The 19,714-nt window shown below is 41.9% G+C and overlaps 1 protein-coding gene across 7 annotated transcripts in view; it reads left to right on the forward strand.

Annotated features, from left to right (window-relative positions):
- CCSER1 (coiled-coil serine rich protein 1) overlaps positions 1–19,714 on the forward strand; it is a 1,092,378-nt gene that overhangs the window by 466,569 nt on the left and 606,095 nt on the right. For all 7 annotated transcript variants that reach the window (XM_048846959.2, XM_075127522.1, XM_075127524.1 and 4 more), the window contains exon 6: positions 180–390. In XM_048846959.2, coding sequence (XP_048702916.2) covers positions 180–390 — 211 coding nt within the window. The remainder of the gene's footprint in view (positions 1–179; positions 391–19,714) is intronic.

Raw genomic sequence — 19,714 nt, forward strand, 5'->3', positions numbered from 1 at the left:
AGTTGATTGACTCTCCAAAAAGTTGGTTGTATTTATTCATAAACTCTTCATCATATGCGCTATAAACAGAGAGAGTGAAAGCTCAGCGTTAGCAATGTTTCACTCCAAATATTAATAAAGGGAGAGAGCCTAAAAAGTATCACAGAGCCAAATTTTGTTTATGTTTTTTTTCATTTCAGGAACCTCTCTCTGAAGTTGTCAAAGGAGGTGGACCAAGGAGAAGCTAGGTGTCCTCGTGTCAGCCAGGTGGCCAGCAGTCCCGCTGTGGAGTGGCCTTTTGCAGGCCTGGAAGAAGGTGGAGGCATGGAATCTTTGCCCTTCCGACTGATGATGCAGGATTGTACAGCTGTAAAGACATTACTGCTGAAAATGAAGAGGGTTCTTCAAGAGGTAATGGTTTAATCATTTGTAAGACTAATAGTTGCCAATGCTAATAGCCTAGGTAGTGGAGAGGGTTTTAGAGAAATGTTCAGTGACACAGAATGGAGTCTATTTTTCTGTGCCCAGAATGTCTTAAAAACATGGAAACAACTCTTATATAGGCTCCCAGTGTGGCTTTTGGGTGTCCCAATGCCTCAGGCAGCTTTCAAATCCCAGCCCAGGTGCTCAATGGACTAGATGTGAGCTAAACTGTGAGTCGGAGTCACAAAATGTCTATATTTTCCAGTTTTGCTTCATCCTGTGCATGTCTTGTTTTAGTTTGTGTTTTACACTTTGAACCTGTAGCAGTAGCTAACCATGCCCTGGTACGTTGAAGGGCTCACTGTATACCAACATATACAGTGAGCTGGTTCTGTGGGTGCTCCAGGACTCAAGCACCCATGGAAAAAAAAATAGGGGATGCTCAGTCAGCACCCACCAGCCACAGCTATTCAGTGTGGCCACTGATCAGCTGCTCGGCGGGCTTGAGGTGCTCAGCGTCAGGGGGCGGGGCGTGGAGAGGGACCAGGATGGGGTGGAGTGAGAGCAAGGTTTCAGGGAGGGGAGGAGTGGGGGCAGGAAGAGGCAGGGCAGGGCCTTTGGAAAAGGGGTGGAGCACCCACTGGAAAAATTACAAGTCAGCCCCGGTGCCAGCATGGACCCTCTGTCTGCCAACTCTGGCACCCTTATAGACAGACTAAGGCATCTCTTGAGCCTCTTCTTTGTTAACTGTGTTAAGTTACTTGGACTGAATAAGACAAATTGTATTCTGGTCCTCCCCCAAGATACAGTGTTTTTTGTCTCTTAGATAGTCATTCCTCAGATGTTCCACAATATTAACGGTCAAATCCAAGTAATACTCATTTCTAAATAATATAGAGAACAGAGAGAGACAAAAAAAAATACAAACATTTGAAGTTCTACTCTTGTGAGACTGATTGAGTATAGGCTCTGAGTATTAATTGCAAAGGTTAACTGTTGTAGCTTTGGTTCTTAGATGACAGATGAAATTCGGAAATTTCTCAGTCCATGCAGAGCTTTCCAGAACTGTGACTTGTGCTACCTACTTATATTTTCCTGCCTCTTGATAGGGTGTCAGTAAGCGATGGTGAGTCCACCATATACAATTGTAACCCTTCTGCTCGTCAGAGTTGGCAGCAACAAGGGCCGGGTTCAGTATCTAGGGGTTCCATTCCAATAACACTATAACACAATAGCAGATGACAGAACAAGGAGTAATGGTCTCAAGTTGCAGTGGGGGAGATTTAGGTTGGATGTTAGGAAAAACTTTTTCATTAGGAGGGTGGTGAAACACTGGAATGCGTTACCTAGGGAGGTGGTGGAATCTCCTTCCTTAGAAGTTTTTAAGGTCAGGCTTGACAAAACCCTGGCTGGGATGATTTAATTGGTGTTCGGTCCTGCTTCGAGCAGGGGGTTAGACTAGATGACCTCCTGAGGTCCCTTCCAACACTGATATTCTATGATTCTATGAACACAACGCAAAACCGTCTCGAGCCCCCACCCGGTGACCTGGGACAAATATATACCACCCCCGCTGGGCGCCTCCAAGAGGCAATACTTCCCCTCTTGCAAGCACATAGTCTGAGTGTAGCAAAAAGCCTTTTAATAACAGAGAGAAACAATGTGGCATTATGTTGGGGAAACACCACCAACAGGATTCATAACACAACTCATGAGCAAAAAACCCACCCCAAGCAAATTGGTTCTTGAATCCAGCAACCCAAAATCACTCAAAGTCCCAAAAGTCCAACGACCCAGAAGTCTCTGTCCCTGGTCAGGGCAGCCCCAGAGTTCGAAAGTTTATCTGCAGAGTTTTACCTCCCAACCTGTGTGGAGATGGGAGGGGGGTGTTAAGGGGCACCTTACGTGGTCCAAAGCTGATGGCCTCACTTCTCCATGGGGCTCCGCTCTGCCAGCCGCCCCATGAGCTGCTCCAGGCATCCGACAACTGCTCTGCTCTGATCGCCATCCCGCAAACTGCAATGCTCTGCTCTGCCAACCACTCTGCTCGCCGTCCCGCAAACTGCTCCACCATGTATCTTCAGGCTCCCTTGCTACTTAACACAACAGTCAGTGATTTCTGCCCTTAGTAAATTTAGCTCTTTTGTGATTTCAGCTTGTAGTAGGGGAGCCTCAGTGCTGGTGCACCATTAGCCCAAAGTGAATTTAGCTCAGCAGCCTGTAACTTGACTCCTAATGGAATCAAAATTAGCTCTGATATTCCACAGTGGAGAGAGGAGGAAGTGCAATTAGCATGTAATGCCCTCACCAGGGGGCCCATGCCACCAACTATTAATACCTGTCCCCAGCCTCTCTCTCTTCACTGGGTTTTAGAACCCATGACCCTTGCCTAGCGAGTGCTGCTTAGTTGATGGTGAGTCCCTCCATCATAACAAAAGGCCGAGTACAGTTCCACTGTCCTTGATTCACATAATTAGGATAATAACAGTTTATTCCTGCCCCAATAACAGAGAAACTGGGGCTCCTACAGCAGCCAAAGTGACCATGTAGGCAGGGTGGGTGTGCCTATGCAAATGAGGTCAGCCCCTGAAGTTATTTTTCACAACCCACCATGACTCGCCACCAGACGTCAGGGTAGAGCTCATCCTGACTCTGCTTACACAATCAACTCTTTCTTATAGTTCTTTGGAAACCAAGTTCAAGCCATCATTAGCAAATTCAGACATCATGTCAGCTGTTAAACTAGGATGGAAATATACATATGGGCAACTTTTACACTGTCACTGTGTTACTATAACGTTGTATAAGCCTTGTCCATGTTTAGAAAAGTAATAATCATTTTGTTATTTTACCTGTATGGTTCCTAGCATGATAAGGTCGCAATACCTGACTGAGACATCTATGTGCTATTGTAATGTAAATAATGATTATTAATATACCATAATAATAATAATTAATGGTAATGGAGGGAGTATTTCACATAAATATTTCTCTTCAACTGGTATAACCTTTTATAGCTTCAAAAGATATGTCTACCCCTTGGAATTGTTTGAGTAAACATGCTTTCTTGTACTTAGGTTTATTAGCATTTTAATCATTTCTCACCTCAGGAAGAGTCGTTTAATGTTTTACATAGTGAATTATCATATTCCTTTAAACATAAGCTGAAGCCTACTCTCATTTTTATACACAGTTAACTTGTAGTAGAATACAGTATATAACTTAAAAAAACACTCACAAAATTATCTCTGCAAAAGGTAAGGTCCACACAGTTCTTCTTCAAGATGTCCCCTGCTTATTCCCACTGATGGGTATAGCACCTCCTGGGTTACTGTACTCCCTTTGGATAACTAATCTTAGTTAGCCCTCCTGTTTGTTCCTCTCCCCCACCCCTCTTTATCTCATAACTTTAAATTTCCAAGTCTCATTGCTACTTAATACAGTCTTGTTCACAAGACTACTGTTTGTTCAAGTTTTTCCCTAGGGAGGGGGAGTTGTTAGTGCAATAATGAGTATGGAGAGAGTGTAGATTGTTTTTGGAGGGGGGGAAGAGGGAATCTATTTAGTTAATAGTACTGAGTTGTTTTTAGATTTCAAACATACTGTAGGCTTAGTGCTTGCTGGATGAATTAGGTACTTCTCAAGGTGAGTAAAGAGGGCATAATCTTGCCTGTATTTATGATAGGTTAAATTTAGGTAGGTGAGTTAAAAAAATTAGGTAGGTGAAGTTTTCCTGCATTTTTCATAAGGCATACACATTATCTACTGTATAATAATTTCCATGTTTTAGTGATAGTTTTTAATAAGACTGTTAAGGTGGGTTTAGTAGCTGATCCAGCGAATTAAGATAACATGGTATCTCCATGTTCCGTGATTGTTTCATTTCGATGGTAAATGCTTCAGATCAGGGACTGTCTCCTTCGCAACTTTGCAAAGCACCATGTAGTGTTCTGCAGCTATACAAATGTTTGTTAATTATAATAATAATATCAGTAGGAAAGCTGCTCTCTCTCTCTCTTTTCCAAAGCATTATTAATTTTACTAGGGAGAAGCTTTTGGTTCTTTTTGGCTCTGATGAAGAATCAATCTTTACAATATGTTTTTTAGTGTTTGTTTGAAGGAGGTAGTACTTTGAAAAACTATGCAAAAGCCCACAGGGAGGCAGTGTGACTTAGAGGACAGAGCACTGCACTGGGACTCAAGAAACCTGGATGCTATTCCCAGCTCTCCCACTGGCCTGCTGGATGTCTCTGGGGAAGACATTTCACCTCTTTCTCAGCTTTCCCATCTGTACAATAATGATACTGACCTCCTTTGTAAAGTGCTTTGAGATCTACTGATAAAAAATGCACTCTAGCATCTAGGTAGTGTTATGATTGATGTTTGAAATACTCTGCAGGCTAATGGCAAGTGGGCTTTCACTGGACAGTTGATTAGTAAGAAAAATTGAAGTAGTCTTAAAATATGGTTTTCAGATACATTAACGATCTCCTGCAGTCAGTTGTTACAGGTGTTATGTTTACTTACGTTGTCCATTAGCAACTTGTGAAGCAATTGTAACGTTATTTCAGTGTAAAACACTGCAGGTTTCCTTTTTAAACTACCTTTGTAATTAATCAATGTAGCATTGCTGATTTGTTCAACAGCTCTGCATTGAATGCAGTCACCTTTATCAAGTAATTCATGCTGGAAATTGGTAATTCCTTCATTTCATAATGCGTTGATGTGCATTTCGTATAAGTGTACATTTAAATAAATAATAATAAAAAATTACCAGATGTATCATTAGGATTTAACTTTATCTCTTTAAATTGTTGTTTGCATGGAAATTTATGTTCAGCAGTCGCTCTCACCTCACAATGTAAAAGAAATTTCTATTTTTGCAAGGTTGTATATTGGGGCAAACACCATGGCTACCTTCATGTTGAAACCAAGCACAACTCTAATCCCAAGGCCTCTCTACCATAATACTTATGATATCAATCCATTTACTCATAAACATTTCATGAATATCTCTTTGTACATTTTGAACCCAAAGGAAACCACCTAATGGTTTCAGTGTGTATACCAAAGTTAGGAAATTCTGGAAATGTTAACAAGTAAACTATGAAAATTGTTTATGACATTGCAGGTGGGGATAGGGACCATTTTCATAACAGTGTGAGTGAATAGGAAGGAGGTGCATAAAACTTCAGTTCATGTAGAATCTTATCTGTGGGTATATCTACACAGCAAAGAAAAATCATGGCTTGTCTGTGCCAGCCGACTTGGGCTTACAGTGCTTAAGCTGTGAGGCTGTTTTATTGCTATATCAACTTTCGGGCTGGGGCTGGAGCATGGTTCTAGGACCTGCAGGGTGGGAGGATCCCAGGGCTCAGGCTCCAGCCCAAGCCCTGTAGTCTACATAGCAATGAAACAGCCCCACAGCCCGAGCACTGTGAGCCAAGTCGGCTGGTTTTGCTGTGTTGACATAGCCTAAAGTTGCTATGGTATTTTTATAGATTGTGTTAAACCTCTTTGAAACTGTTGAATGTAACAGCCACTCTTCATTCAGTTTAAATATAAGAGTCAATAGCAATCTCCGGATCAAAGCATAGGTACATGCTACTGCCCAAAACAAAACAAAACAAAAAAGTACCTTTCCCAGACCTGAAGAAGAACTCTGTGTAAGCTCAAAAGCTTATCTTTCTCACCAACAGAAGTGGTCTGATAAAAGATATTACCTCACCCACCTTGTCTCTGCTGAACAAAGGCAGGTCAGAAGGTCACTCAGGAATTTCAACTGTGTGGGTGGAGAGTGTGGCTGGGTTTTGTTTTGGGTAGAAGTGTGAATGGGAGAGAAGCAAGAGAGGCAGCACAGAGAAACTAGCACAACAGGAGAAGGAAGCTATAGACAGAGCCTGGGGGAGGTTTAGAGGCAGGTTTGGTATCTGGTGCTGGGTAAGGGCGTGGCGACACTTGCAGATGTAGAGCGCTTTGAGTTAAACCCACCTTCGGAGAGCACAGTAGGGAAAGCTCAGCAGTCTATTCACACTGACAGGAACAAGCGCACTGGCGTGGCCACATTTGTGACACTTGCAGCAGCATTGGGAGCAGTGCATTGTGGGCAGCTATCCCACAGAGCACCTCTTTCCATTCTGGCACTGTGGCTTGTGGGAAGGGGACAGGAGGTGCGGGGCATTCTGGATCCTGTCCCAATGCCCTGTGATGCATCGGTTCGCATCCCAGTAATCCCTATGCTTCCGTCCACATTTGGCGCCATCTTTCAATGTTTTTTGTACTGCGCTCTCTGTCTTCCCTTTCGGTCTGTGGGAATGGAGCCCAAATTGCTGAGGAATATGCTGACGAGTCTCACAGGACTGTGCGAGGAGCTCGCCCCCACCCTGCGACGCAAGGACACAAGATTGAGAGCTGCTCTGACGGTGGAGAAATGGGTGGTTATTGCAATCTGGAAGCTGGCAACTCCAGACAGCTACAGATTGGTCGCTAACCAGTTTGGAGTGGGGAAGTTGACCTTTGCAATCGTGTTGATGCAAGTTTGCAGGGCCATTAATCAGGGCCTGCTCAGAAGAACCGTGACTCCGGGTAACGTGCATGACATTGTGGATGGCTTTGCACAAATGGGTTTCCCTAACTGCAGAGGGGCGATAGATGGCACACATATTCCAATTCCGGCACCAGTCCACCTAGCCTCCGAGTACGTTAATTGGAAGGGGTATTTCTCTATGGCTTTCCAGGTGCTTGTGGATCACCGTGGGCATTTCACCGACATTAAGGCAGGCTGGCCCGGAAAGGTGCATGATGCACGCATCTTTCGGAACACTGGCCTGCTCAGGAAGCTGCAAGCCAGGACTTTTTTCCCAGACCAGAAGATCACCATAGAGGAAGTCGAAATGCCCATTGTGATCCTTGGAGACCCTACTTACCCTTTAATGCCGTGGCTCATAAAACCCTACACAGGGAGCCTTGACAGCAGCAAGGAGCACTTCAACAACAGGCTGAGCTGGTGCAGAATGACTGTGGAGTGTGCTTTTGGCTGTTTCGCTGGTTCTCTTTGAATGGGAAGCTGGACCTGGCCGATGACAGCATCCCGGCGGTTATATCCGCGTGCTGTACCCTCCATAACCTTTGTGAAGGGAAGGGTGAACGATTCACTCAGGCATGGAACTCGGAGGTTCAACACCTGGAGGCTGAATTTGAACAGCTAGAGAGCAGGGCTATTAGAGGGGCCCAGCGCGGGGCTGCAAGGATTAGGGATGCCTTGAGGGAGCATTCTGAGGCTGAAAGCCACTAGTAATGTCTGGTGCCCTGCACAGGAGTGAAGTGCAGTGGTTCCAAAGTTAGGAGGAATCTGCTTTTGCTACGCTGACTTGCAGTGCCTCTTTCTTTCCCGGGCTAAGGTATCTTTTACTTTATGCAATAATAAATAATGTTTTCAAAGCCAAAAAAATCCATTTATTGAAAAGAAAATTCATTTATTGAAAAAAACCACAACTGCTTGGGAAATAGAAAGGGCAAGAGGGTGGGGTGGGGAGGGGAATGGTACAATCACAGATTTGCGTGTGTCCTGTTATCATACTTAGTCTTCCTGTCTGGAGTGCTGTGCAATGAGTGCTGCACTTCAGGATGGCTATACTGCATGGCGATCGAGGCTGAGTGCAGTGGGTAAGGGTCGTAGTTTTCAGGACTAGGTGGTGAAGCTACAGGTGTTGGAGGCAACTAGTGGTGGTAAGAACCTGTATGTTGGGGAAAGTGGGTTGGAGGTGACATGGGGGCACAAGGGAAAGAGTTTTGGACAAGGGCGGCGGGGGGGGTGATTGGGCACGGTAGTGCTCCGCCTGCATGGCTACAAGTGCCTGGATCGAGTCCGCTTAGTGCTCCATTATGCTAATCAGCCGATCTATGCTTTCCTGCCGGAGCACCGCACTTTTGTGCCGGCGCTCCTCATTCTGCTGGCAGATCCTTCTTTCATTCTCCCGCCACTCCTGCACTTTTCTATATTCATTACTTGAATGCTGCATTACTTCATACAATATGTCTTCCTTGCTTCTACGTGGCCTCTTTCCGATTCTTTGGAGTCTTTCGGCCGGTGATAACACGGACGGCTGAGATCTTAAGGTTGCATCTGTAAAGGCAAAATGCAACTCTTAACTGAGGCAGCATTGTTCACACCAGACAGAGAAATTATTCCCCCGTACTTAAGGGCAAGCACAGTCTACACAATAGCATAATTTGTCCATCCCAAAGCGAGTGCACAGTATCGGAGCCCCAAAATGGTGAGTAAGCACAGGGTCATGCGTGACTGATGGTTTCACAGCTGTACTGTCCTCTTGATTTCTGTGCCTTGGGGAGAGCCAACAGTAGCAGGGGGCCCCGATACTGAACACTGTCCCCACATTTTCCACAGCAGTTCATCCTGGAAGCTATCTCACTGCTGAGGGAAGCAAGGGAGGGTCTTCTAGTACAATGCGGCTTCCGCCCTGGCCCATATGCAGCGTGCCTGTGTGCAGCAATGGTCCTCCCACCCCTCACGGCACAGTGGCTTGGACAAGTTAGCCTTACTGGGACGAGGACAACAGTGGCTCTTCCGAAAAACCTGCGCAAGCGCATTGCCCAAGTTCTTGCTGAGACCTTTGAAGAGATCACTGAGGCCGATTACCGTGATGTGAGAGAGCACGTCAATGCCCTATTCCGCACCTAGGCATGCATGCAGCCCTAACTCTCCTCACCCCAAGAGCCTGCACCGAATAACTTCCTTCCCAAAATAAAAGCCGCTTACCGGGAGCCTCCTCTGGTGTTTGTCCTTCCCCCAAGCACCGGCCACCGTGACTGGCTACCTTCCTCCTGGCTTGAGAACTGCTCCTGGCTGCATGCCTCTAGGGATTCCGGGGTGTCTTCCTCCGCCGGAGCACCCTCGCTCCCGCTTTGCTGCTGCTCCTCCTCCTCCTCCTCCTCTTGCCTTGTTGAACTGGGCTTTGAAGTGTCCGAGGTGGGGTCGGCCCCAAGTATCGCGTCCAGCTCTTTGTAGAAACGGCAGGTCGCAGGGGCAGCTTCGGAGCGGCTTTTTGCCTCACGGGCTTTGTGGTAGGCATTCCGCAGCTCCTTCACTTTAACCTGCACTGCAGTCATGGCCCCTTTCCATCATACCCCTTGATATCTGCCCGAAGGTATTGTAATTCCTACGGCTGGAGCGCAGCTGGGACTGGACAGCTTCCTCCCCCAAACACTGAGGGAGGCCAGCACCTCGCCATTGCTCCATACTATGGATCGCCTGGCGCGTGGAGGCATGGTCACTTGGAAAGATTTGCTGAGAGCACTCCACACCTGGCTGAGCAAACAGGAAGGGGATTTTCAAAATTCCCAGAGAATTTAAATGGTAGGTCTGACGGTTGGTCACCTGAGGGCAGGGCCGTAGAGTTTAAAGTGATGACCAGAGTGGCTAGCACAGGCATTGTGGGACGCTTCTGGAGGCCGATCAGAGCCCACTAACAGACCAGGGCATCCACAGTGAGGCCGTGGCGCTCCAGCGGGGGCACAGCAAACGTTATTCCACTCGCAGTGCAGTGAGGTGCAGGACCAGCAGCAGTGTAGCCGCGGAGACAGAGCGCTCTGCGTGCCTTGCCAGTGTGGATGGGGAGTGAGCTAGTGTGCCCGGGGCTCCTTTACTGCACCGTAACTCGCAAGTGTAGCCAAGCCCTAAGAGAGGCTTGGGGCTGTCAGCAAGGAAACAGCCTCCGGTTGTTTGGTTCCTCCTGAGTTCAGGGGAAACAGAACTTTATACATTCTTTGTAAATAAACAAGACTGCATCAATGATACCTGGCTCCATCTTCAATGTCTCCTTACAACTGGAATGGCCTACACAATCCCACATTTTTGATTAGCTGCTCAGGTCAAAAAGGGTACCAATACTTTCTTAAATTAATCCAGAAAGTTTTGGAAAGACTTTCAGGATAAGGAGTACAAAGGAGCTGAACATAATCGTATATTTGTGTCCTAACTCTTTAGGGATTTGGTGCCCTTGCTCCAAGTGAAAATACTGAGGCTTTAATGCTGAAAAATTACAGGACTCTCACTTTTCCACTATACTTATGGCCTCTACCTGCTGGTTCTACCAGCACCTTTGCTGTTCTGATGGTTAGTCTTAGGCCTGGTCTCCACTAAAAATTTAAGTTGTCCCAGCTTTGTGCTTAGGGGTGTAATAAATCCACTCCCCAAGCGGCATAGTTAAGCCGACCAAACCCTCAGTGTAGAAAGTGCTAGGTTGACTGAAGAATTCTTCCGACGACCAAGCTACTGGCTCTAAGGGAGGTAGATTACTTACACCAATGGAAGAACCCCTTCTGTCACATAGGTGGTGTCTACATTTAAGTGCTACCGTGGTGCAGCTGCCGTGCTGCAACTGTGCTGTTGTAGCCTTTCAGGTGTAGACACGCCCATAGTGGAATAGCCCCCACCAATGGCTGAGTCCTTTCCTTTGTCTGTGGCATGATTGTAACCAGACTGTCATTACTATGGGACTCCTCCCACAAGACTCCTTGCCCTAGTGCACATGGGCACTGTGAAGCAGGGATTGTATCAGTTATGTAGTCCTTTCTATGTGTTCAGTTAAGAAAGTCCCCTGGCAGCTGATTTATTTCTTCCCTGGGTTATGGTGTCTGACTTCTCCTTTGCTACAAAGGAGGAGATACCATTTTCTGTAAAATAACGTATGACACAGAGCTACATTGCAGATCAGCAAGCTTGCATGACCTGTTGCCTCAGCCTCCTCAACAACAGGCTGGTCTTATTCGCACTTTGCAAATCAGCATTAAAAATATCTGCCCCATTAATATATAATGTCCCACCATCATTAGTCCTGTGCAATTGTCTGTGATAAATTCGTGATTGAAGACCATAAAATTATAAAAGCTACAAAATGAAAACATTTTCCCATTTACTGCTTTTGTGGGCTTGATCAATTGCCGCAGGCCAGTCTACTTAATCCCACCTGACCCTCCTTGGCAATAGAGCTGATCACACCAATTACATTTTCTAATAAGTCTGCATATACCGAAGATTGCCATGCAAAATAATAATTAAGCAGTGGAAGAAATTTAGAACATGTGTAAAAGTCTGCAGTAGGAACTGATTATACTCAATTGTTTGAGAGAGATTGTGAGTAATTTTGAGCTAAATGATGTATTTGGTGATGGTGGTGGACAGAAATGTCACTGATGATGATTAAGACAAAATGTAATAATGCTAAGGATAACAAGACCCTTAATGAGTTATCCAATTCTGTTAACAAAAAGAATGAGAAAACAGAAGTGGGATGAAGTAAGGGCACTAAGACAGAAGTTCCTGATCCAAGATATTCTGTAATTAAATCTCCTGACAGTTTAATTGGATTTTAAGAATTAAAATGTCAAGTTGTCAAACATAATTTTATTATTTGTAAAGAAGCACTGCACGTGATCATCTTGACATCTGGTCAGTTTCAAAAACTGAGTTACAAGTAGTTTGCCAACTTTTGTGGTTTCACGGTCACATTTAAAAAAAATGTTTTTCTGTTCCCTTTTGCTGTGTGTGAAAGACTTACAGAGACAGCGAAAACTGACTGATTACAGAGAGGGGGATCAATGAAACTGATTGTTCACAAAGTGTTGCAAGAAACTTGTGTACAGGAAAAGCAGTAACTTGAGAGAAAAAGATGGGGCAAGTTTTCTGATGGTGGAGCCCCAGTTGTGTGCCTGCTGTTGCACAAACAATACATTTGTGTATGTGTCTGGCTGTTAAACTGCTTAATTGTTTTGTATTCATTAGGAAGCAGATTCAACCAAATTAAGTTTAATCACTTAACCAATGGATTGTCCCTTAATATGCTGTCCTCAGATCAGGCAGAAGTATGAAACAAGCCCTAATGCAATCACAAGAGAAATTCATACTGTATATGACCTGAATCCTGGCAAAGAACTGTGTTGCAGATTTATATAAAACTTTCTCTTACAGCTCTTCACTTTATTTTGGATAAAGTATTCACTGAAGTACTGCAGAAAGGGATCACTCCCCAGGTTCTGGGGACAGTGCTGATCACCTGATTGTGAAGAGAAACAAGGATGGGAAAACTGCAGAAATCTGGTTCCTGAAGAGATCTTTCTGAAAACAAAATGTACAAATATTTCCAGAATAATCGCTACAAATCAATACAGCGTGACCCACGTGCTAATTCATGAAGATCAAAAGACCAAGTGGGTTTTATGAAAGAGGGGTACTGATTGTCAATGACAACAACAACTTCTTCCCATCTAACCCCAAAAGCGCAGATGTCTGGGCCCCAATCTGTACCCATGTTTGTAGCTGCCCCACGTCTTTTTAATATAGGATCGTGCAGCCTTATCATAAGGTAAATTTATGTAAGCTTGGTCTTTGGGTAACTTTTCCTCATGTGGATTGTTATTCTGTGTGACTCAGTTTTGTCTTAGATTCTGACAAGAGAACTCCAGCACTTAGAGCTACATCTTAAACTGATGTAAATTGGTGTAGGTTGACCGAAGTCAATAAAGTTATGCCAATTTACCCCAGCTGAGGACCTGACCCCCACTGGGGTGGGGTATTTAATATTTGTGCATCCTTCCCTTTGCCTATGTTTTAACATCTCTCATGAATTCCTGCTACATGAAGAACAATGATGGAATGATTATTAATAAGGAATTAAACATCCGGTCCATGTGTTTTATAATTGGAGAAACTTTCTTTCATTTTCCCACTTCTTTGCTCAATAAAGAACATTTGGCAAACTGTCAGGTGAAATCTAATCTCATCTAAGATAAGATTGTCTCAGAGACAGGATACCTCATTTTTATAATGCTGCCCATTTCAACTCTGTATGAAGATAACCTGTCTTGGAATAAAGATATGCTCAAACCTAGCTGCCATTTGTGTCAGTAGACTCTGAACACCTCATAAAATAGTTAAACAAGAATATATCAAGATAGCAACTACTTCCCTTATCTCTTAAGCAAGAAAGAGATAGCTAAAACGAACATCTACCCAAGGATCACTTGTATTCACAAGCACCTCTGTTTTGCTCTTTTGCTTTTGAACAAAATTACTGTTCAATTTATATGGGAGAAAAAAGCAACTGTGACTCTCATGTGTAATGTGTGTAATCAATCAATAAATAAAATGTTTAAAAGCATGCTATGCTGAGAGCATGGGATTTCCACATCTCTATAGCTATTATGTACCTTCCCATATTACCTCTCTGGTGAAGCTGGTCATCCCCTCTGGCTTCACCATGCACCATCTTGGCTCAGTATTGAAACAAATGTTGAAGCTCACTTGGGTGCCTTTCATATCTTCACCCAACCTGTTTGTTTGTTTGTTTTCCCGAAGCCATTGGAAAAGGACTGTGCTGTGCATGACAAGGAGGCATTGAGGGGAAGTGCGGCAGTTAGAATTTTGCCCAAGTGGCCCCAGCTTCAAGACACCTTTAGAACTTGGTTGAAGACAGAACAAGATAACTCGTACGGCAACCTATCCTGAGATTAGTGACGTAGAGGAAGAAGAAGGCTCTCTAGTTTTCTCCTTACCATCCTAGATCTAAAAAGCCTGCTGAAATCAATAGCCCATGTTCTCCCAAGGCCTATATCTCTGTAATGGCAATTGCACAAAGTGGTGACAAGCCTCATCCTGTGTGATCAGGCTTCATTGTGAATCCAGTTGGCAAAGGAAAGAGCATTACTCTCAATTTCCAACCTCCATGGGGTTAGGAGACCTCTTCTTCATGCCCTGACCTCACAGCTGGGTCAGATGGCCTGCAACTCTTCTTCAACTGCTACACATTTGCAAAATCTGCAAATTGCTTATATAAGGAACTACGGAGCAACTCATAAGAACAAAGTAACATATACTGAAAAAATAGTCAGGTGGGTATGGTTGTCTTACAGATAAAGATGTATTCTAGGATAAAATATTTACCTCTTTTTCATTTGTTCACAACAACAAAAACTAACTTTTCCATGTAGCATGTAGCTCTTCCAGTCCACTAAATAAATAAACAAATACGCAATCAGATCCCCCCTCAGAGAGTTCCCCATTCATCTGATTTATACACAACTGGCTGCCTATCATGAAATAATCCCACAGAAATTCATATCAGCAAATTTGGAAATGAGTCATTTTGCTGTGATTATTTACAGTTGACGTGTAAATTGAGTGCACACTCAGCAGCAGGGAAAGGAAAAATAAAAGTCCCAGCCGCAAGACACTTTATTGGTTAGGGATTCCTTTATTTCCAAAAACAAAACTCAAAACCAGAACTCAGACTACTGGGTGATAACAACCTGAGACCAGTCCTGCTTCAGCCAACTGGGAAGACAGAGTTCACACTCTTCTTTGGTGGGTAGCTTTCTTTATATCAGCTTCCCCCTTTCCTTTTATAACCCTGCCCAGATCAGCCATGTGAAAGGTAAGAAGGCCTTACAAGGTGAACCACATTTTCACCTGGTCACAGCGTTCAACTGCTTACAATAGCACCTCACCCCACTAACCACTGCTTTAAAGGGAAGTGGAAAACTGTTACACATCAGGGAAGAACTGAAAAAATTATGGCAAAATGTTAGAGAACTCTAGTTCATCATCCTGGCCATTATTCCCGAACAATATACATATCAGGTTTTATTGGACACAAGAATGTCTTTTGTTTGTGTTTTTTTAAAGGATGCGGGGACTAATAGACCCTAGCATATGGTGGTTAGGCCAAAAACTATCACTCTGCAACACATTCTGTCCTCCTGTTGCAAATTATGCAACTTGTGGAATGATATTGAAGTTACACTTCATAGTAAATTCCACTTATAAATAATCTATAAAGGGTTAATAAATGGTTAATGAATGTTTGGATAAATGGCTAATCAACGGTTAAAGATTCTTATAGTGTCCAACAGGTTGTTGTTAACCATTTTAAGTTTATTCTATTGATGTGCTTATAACTATCTACCTGTACGAGCTACTCATGTCTCTAACATGCTTATAGTATCTGTTAATTATTTATTAACCATGTATAAATATAACCTTAATATAAAATGTGTCCAGTGTGTTGAAAGGCAGTTCCAAAGTTCTAAACATGAGGTGCATATTTGGCAAGCTAATATTTCCCAACAGTGATCAGATATGGCTTTTTATTTCTGGAGAAATCATTGAACTCTCCTTCCTATACAAATTGGCTGAATGAATTATCCACCACAGCACTGATGGGGGGGAAAAAAAAGATATTAGGAATGAACAGCTGTAAAAAATACAGTAGGATCTAGGCACACATGAAAGAACTTCATTTCTTAGCCTTAATTTTGCCAGTTCAGGCTTGTAATTCTCATACACACAGAGTGTTGTGGGGGGTTTTGTTTGTTTTTGCTTATCACCACATACAACATATCTTAATTCAGTTTAAGGAAATAATGTAAAAATCACATTCAGTTCATATTAAGTTAGCTAAAATCGTATCTTGAAAGATATTAATTAGGTGGACTGGTCACTGTTTGTGTACTATCAGTATAAAAATCAGTAAAAAGATAACTGGAAGAGAGTAGGAATAAAAACATCCCTGAGTGTATTGTACCTGTCTAAAGGACTTTGGCTGAATCTAGTTATAGCCAGGGAAATATAATGTCTTTTTATCCATCTAAAACTACCAATTCATAGATTGATTAGAAGCTAAAATTGATAACAGTGTCAATATTATCCAGATGCTTTGGGAGGAAATGCTACTATGGTCAACAGTTAATCAAATTGGCTCTGTGCTCCTCCAAGGGTTTGACAGTTTTGGAATGACACAACTCAATGTTCAAGTAAGAATCTTCGTTAAACCACAATGGAAATATTACTGAACACACAAACATCCCTGTAAAAATGATCTCCCACATTTGTGCATATTTATTGGTTTTCATTAAGGGTCTGATCCAAAGCTCACTGAAGTCAATTACTTCTTTTCCATTGACTTCAGTGGACTTTGGATTAGACCCTAAATGAAAAATAAAAAATATCATTCCATGCAGTGATGCCAAATTAACATATATTCATAGTTTCTACCAGTATTGCTGTGTATCTCTCTCTCTCTAAATATGTTTGTGTATGAGTGAGAGAAAGAGACATTGGTCAGCTATAATTCAACTATAGGTGAGGCTACTAGATTGACCTACTATATATACATTTATGTACGTGTTTATACAAAATGTGTATGCATGTGTGTACTGTGTGTGTGTCTATATATAGAGAGAGAGAGAAAGAGAGAGAGAGATATGCATGTGTGTATATAGGTAGGTAAATAATTAGCACACATTTATTTATAATTAATTAGATCACTGTAAAAAGAATCCTGACCTCTTTTTAGTTGTGATATTTGCATCATTTGATTTCATACTGAACAGTCCTTGTATTTCCAAAATGCATTTGAGAATAAACATCTAAATATACATCTAAATTGAACTGTTATATACTGATCTTTCCCACAGAATTTCATTTAATCTATCATTGTCAACTGATCTTTCCAATGTCTACAAATGTCTATATAGTATATGTCTTCCCATCTCCAGGGTTAATAGTATCTACTTTTTACAGTACATAGTTATTCCTTTCATTAAGTTTCCCCAGTATAGGTTTCATTGGTATATTTTGTATGATAATTTATCCTATTACATCACTTACTTCATAGTGAATTTTGCCAATGCAATTTAATATCTGGAAGTTGCCATATCATATATTTAAAAGATACATCTCTAGATCACTTTCGCTTTCTCTTATTCTAAAAATGCTTCATGGAGTCCCGTGCAACATGTTAGCCCAAAAATAATTATGTAAAATTTGCATCTTGGAAGTATTTGTAATTTAATTATGCTGTACTGTTTAGATAAATTATTCTTTGCCAGTATCTTGCAACCCTAATCACGTTAGGGAGTTACAGTAATCTACCTCCTTATCAACCAGAAAGGAAAGAGTTCACTGACAGTATTATTTTCATTGTTTTATATTTGCGACAAATTGACATGTAACTGAATATTTCAAAAGTACATCCATTCTGTTTGTCCTTCTCTGACCATGGGTTTGCTCATCCTATTCCAAAATGCCCACAATTTTCATTGTATTTTCTGCATTTTTGTTAACATCTGTCACTGATATAACATCTTACAAAGTATTGTACTTTTAAAAAATGTGCTGTTTTAAAAACTAATTCTTTGACATAAAAATCAAAATATAATCAGATTTGATTTAAATTAGGAAGATTAATTTAATACCAGATAATGTGTAACATATTTTCCTACAAGAGCATATAATACTTTGTCATAAAATGACTTTACAATTTACATTATAATAGCCTTGCTTATCTTCATACATTATAATTGTGTGTAACATGTATAACACTCCGTTATATAGTCACTATTTATTATATTTTGAAGTTACATTTTAATATATGGCAAAATTTGATAATCATCAACATCCTTCCCTTACGATTAGTTTACATACATTTCCATATGTACATACTGCAGAGGATCATACAGAGACAATTCTTCATGAGGGCCCTTGGCATCAGACAGGAACACCAAAGGAAATATGAATGTTCCTACATTTGCTAAGGAGAAAGCAATTCCTGCATGTTTCAGCAAGCTTGATGGAAATACTGTCTCTCTCATATTCTCTGCTATGTTATTTAATTTTACCTTATTTTCACATTATTTTACAGTCCTTAAATGTTTAATGCTCTATGTACTCCATTGCAACTGCAGAATCGCCTTAGCAAGTCTGTTGGGAGAAGCTGGATGTTTTGGCAGTTGGGTAGGAAACAGTTGAGCTTTTTGGATCATGGGAAGGTATGGACTCCATCAAAGGTAAGGGGGTCATCTTAGCCTTCCCGTCAGTTTGGTGCCAAATTTTTAACAAGGGGCTTCCAGTTTGCTCAAGAACCTCCAACTGCATTCTTTACCCGTATTATCAATATTCATCCATCATTTCTTAGGGTATTCTAACGTGAATGGAATATAGCCCTTGTGTGGTGATTGTTCATTCCCTCCATGCTAGAAGGAACACTATTCTTGCTATGATTTCACCTCACCAAATCTGGCTCAAATTTCCATCTGTGCCATAAATTACAGTTTAGGTTCTTAATTCTATCTTCTAGAGAAATTCTTTTGTGTCCTGAGAGCTAAAAATATGAATCTTTTCAGGGTCACTTCAATGTGGCAGGGTAATTATGATTAAAATAAGGCTACAAGTTCTTGAATGTTTCATTTGCACCTTCATTTTGTGGCGCACAATGTCAGAAATGATTAGGAACTCTATTTAAGTGCCTCATTCAAGCAGCCATTTTATGTAAGTTACACAGATTTTTTTTTTTGCAGTGTACCTCTGTTGTTCAATTAACATGCAGCTTGAATTTTTTGCCATGGTATGACATGCACCCAGACAAAGGAGGGGAGATTGAAAAACGGTTTAAAGACATGAATAAGACCAAAATGGTGGATGTACATGATCAAAACACTTTTGTACACTAATTGTACATGATCAAAACACTTTTTCCTGGAAGGCCAGTTGTTCAAGCTAGTCTAGCCCCTTGACAGGCCTGCTTGTGCGTTTGCTGAGACAGATAATTTATCTTGATACTGACCTGGCTAATATTGCAGGAATCCTATTGTCACGAAGATTAACAGCTTCTCTGCATCTACACACACATATGCTTTATTTCCTTTTTGTGGATCATCTTGTCATTTGTCTTACTCTGTGTGTGTGTGTGTTTAATAAATACTTTTATTGAAACCAAGTATTGAGATTCCAGCATTGAGCTTTTTTCCTTTCTTATGTCCCTAAATAGAGCAAGGCATGATCACTATGTGTATGAGTGACCTTCAAATCTTCCATCCCAAAGAACTATGAGTGATGGAACTTTTCTCATCTTGCCACATGACAATCCACGTTGCTTCCATTCCTTGGCCATTAATATTATCCCCTTTTTGAAAGTGTGAGCTAGGAATAACAATAGAGGATAGGAAGACAGTGGCATGGAGGGCTGTGAAAATTATAGCATGAAGAGTTCATACACATTGTGTTGAGATTTCCTAAACTATCTATTATAAAATCTAGCTGTTTGCTTGATATGTACTGACGGAGCTATCTTGGTGAAGCATAATATATAATTCATATAGTTCATCATCAGCTTTGCAATTAAATGTGGGAGAGTCCCTCAAGCTATACAGTAATCAGCATCCGCTGTATTCAGTACCAATACCAATTCAATACCAACAATACCAATTCATGCTGCCCTGAGGATTGTCATCTTGTATT

This window comes from Caretta caretta, chromosome 4 (assembly GCF_965140235.1).
Source record: "Caretta caretta isolate rCarCar2 chromosome 4, rCarCar1.hap1, whole genome shotgun sequence".
NCBI lineage: Eukaryota > Metazoa > Chordata > Testudines > Cheloniidae > Caretta > Caretta caretta.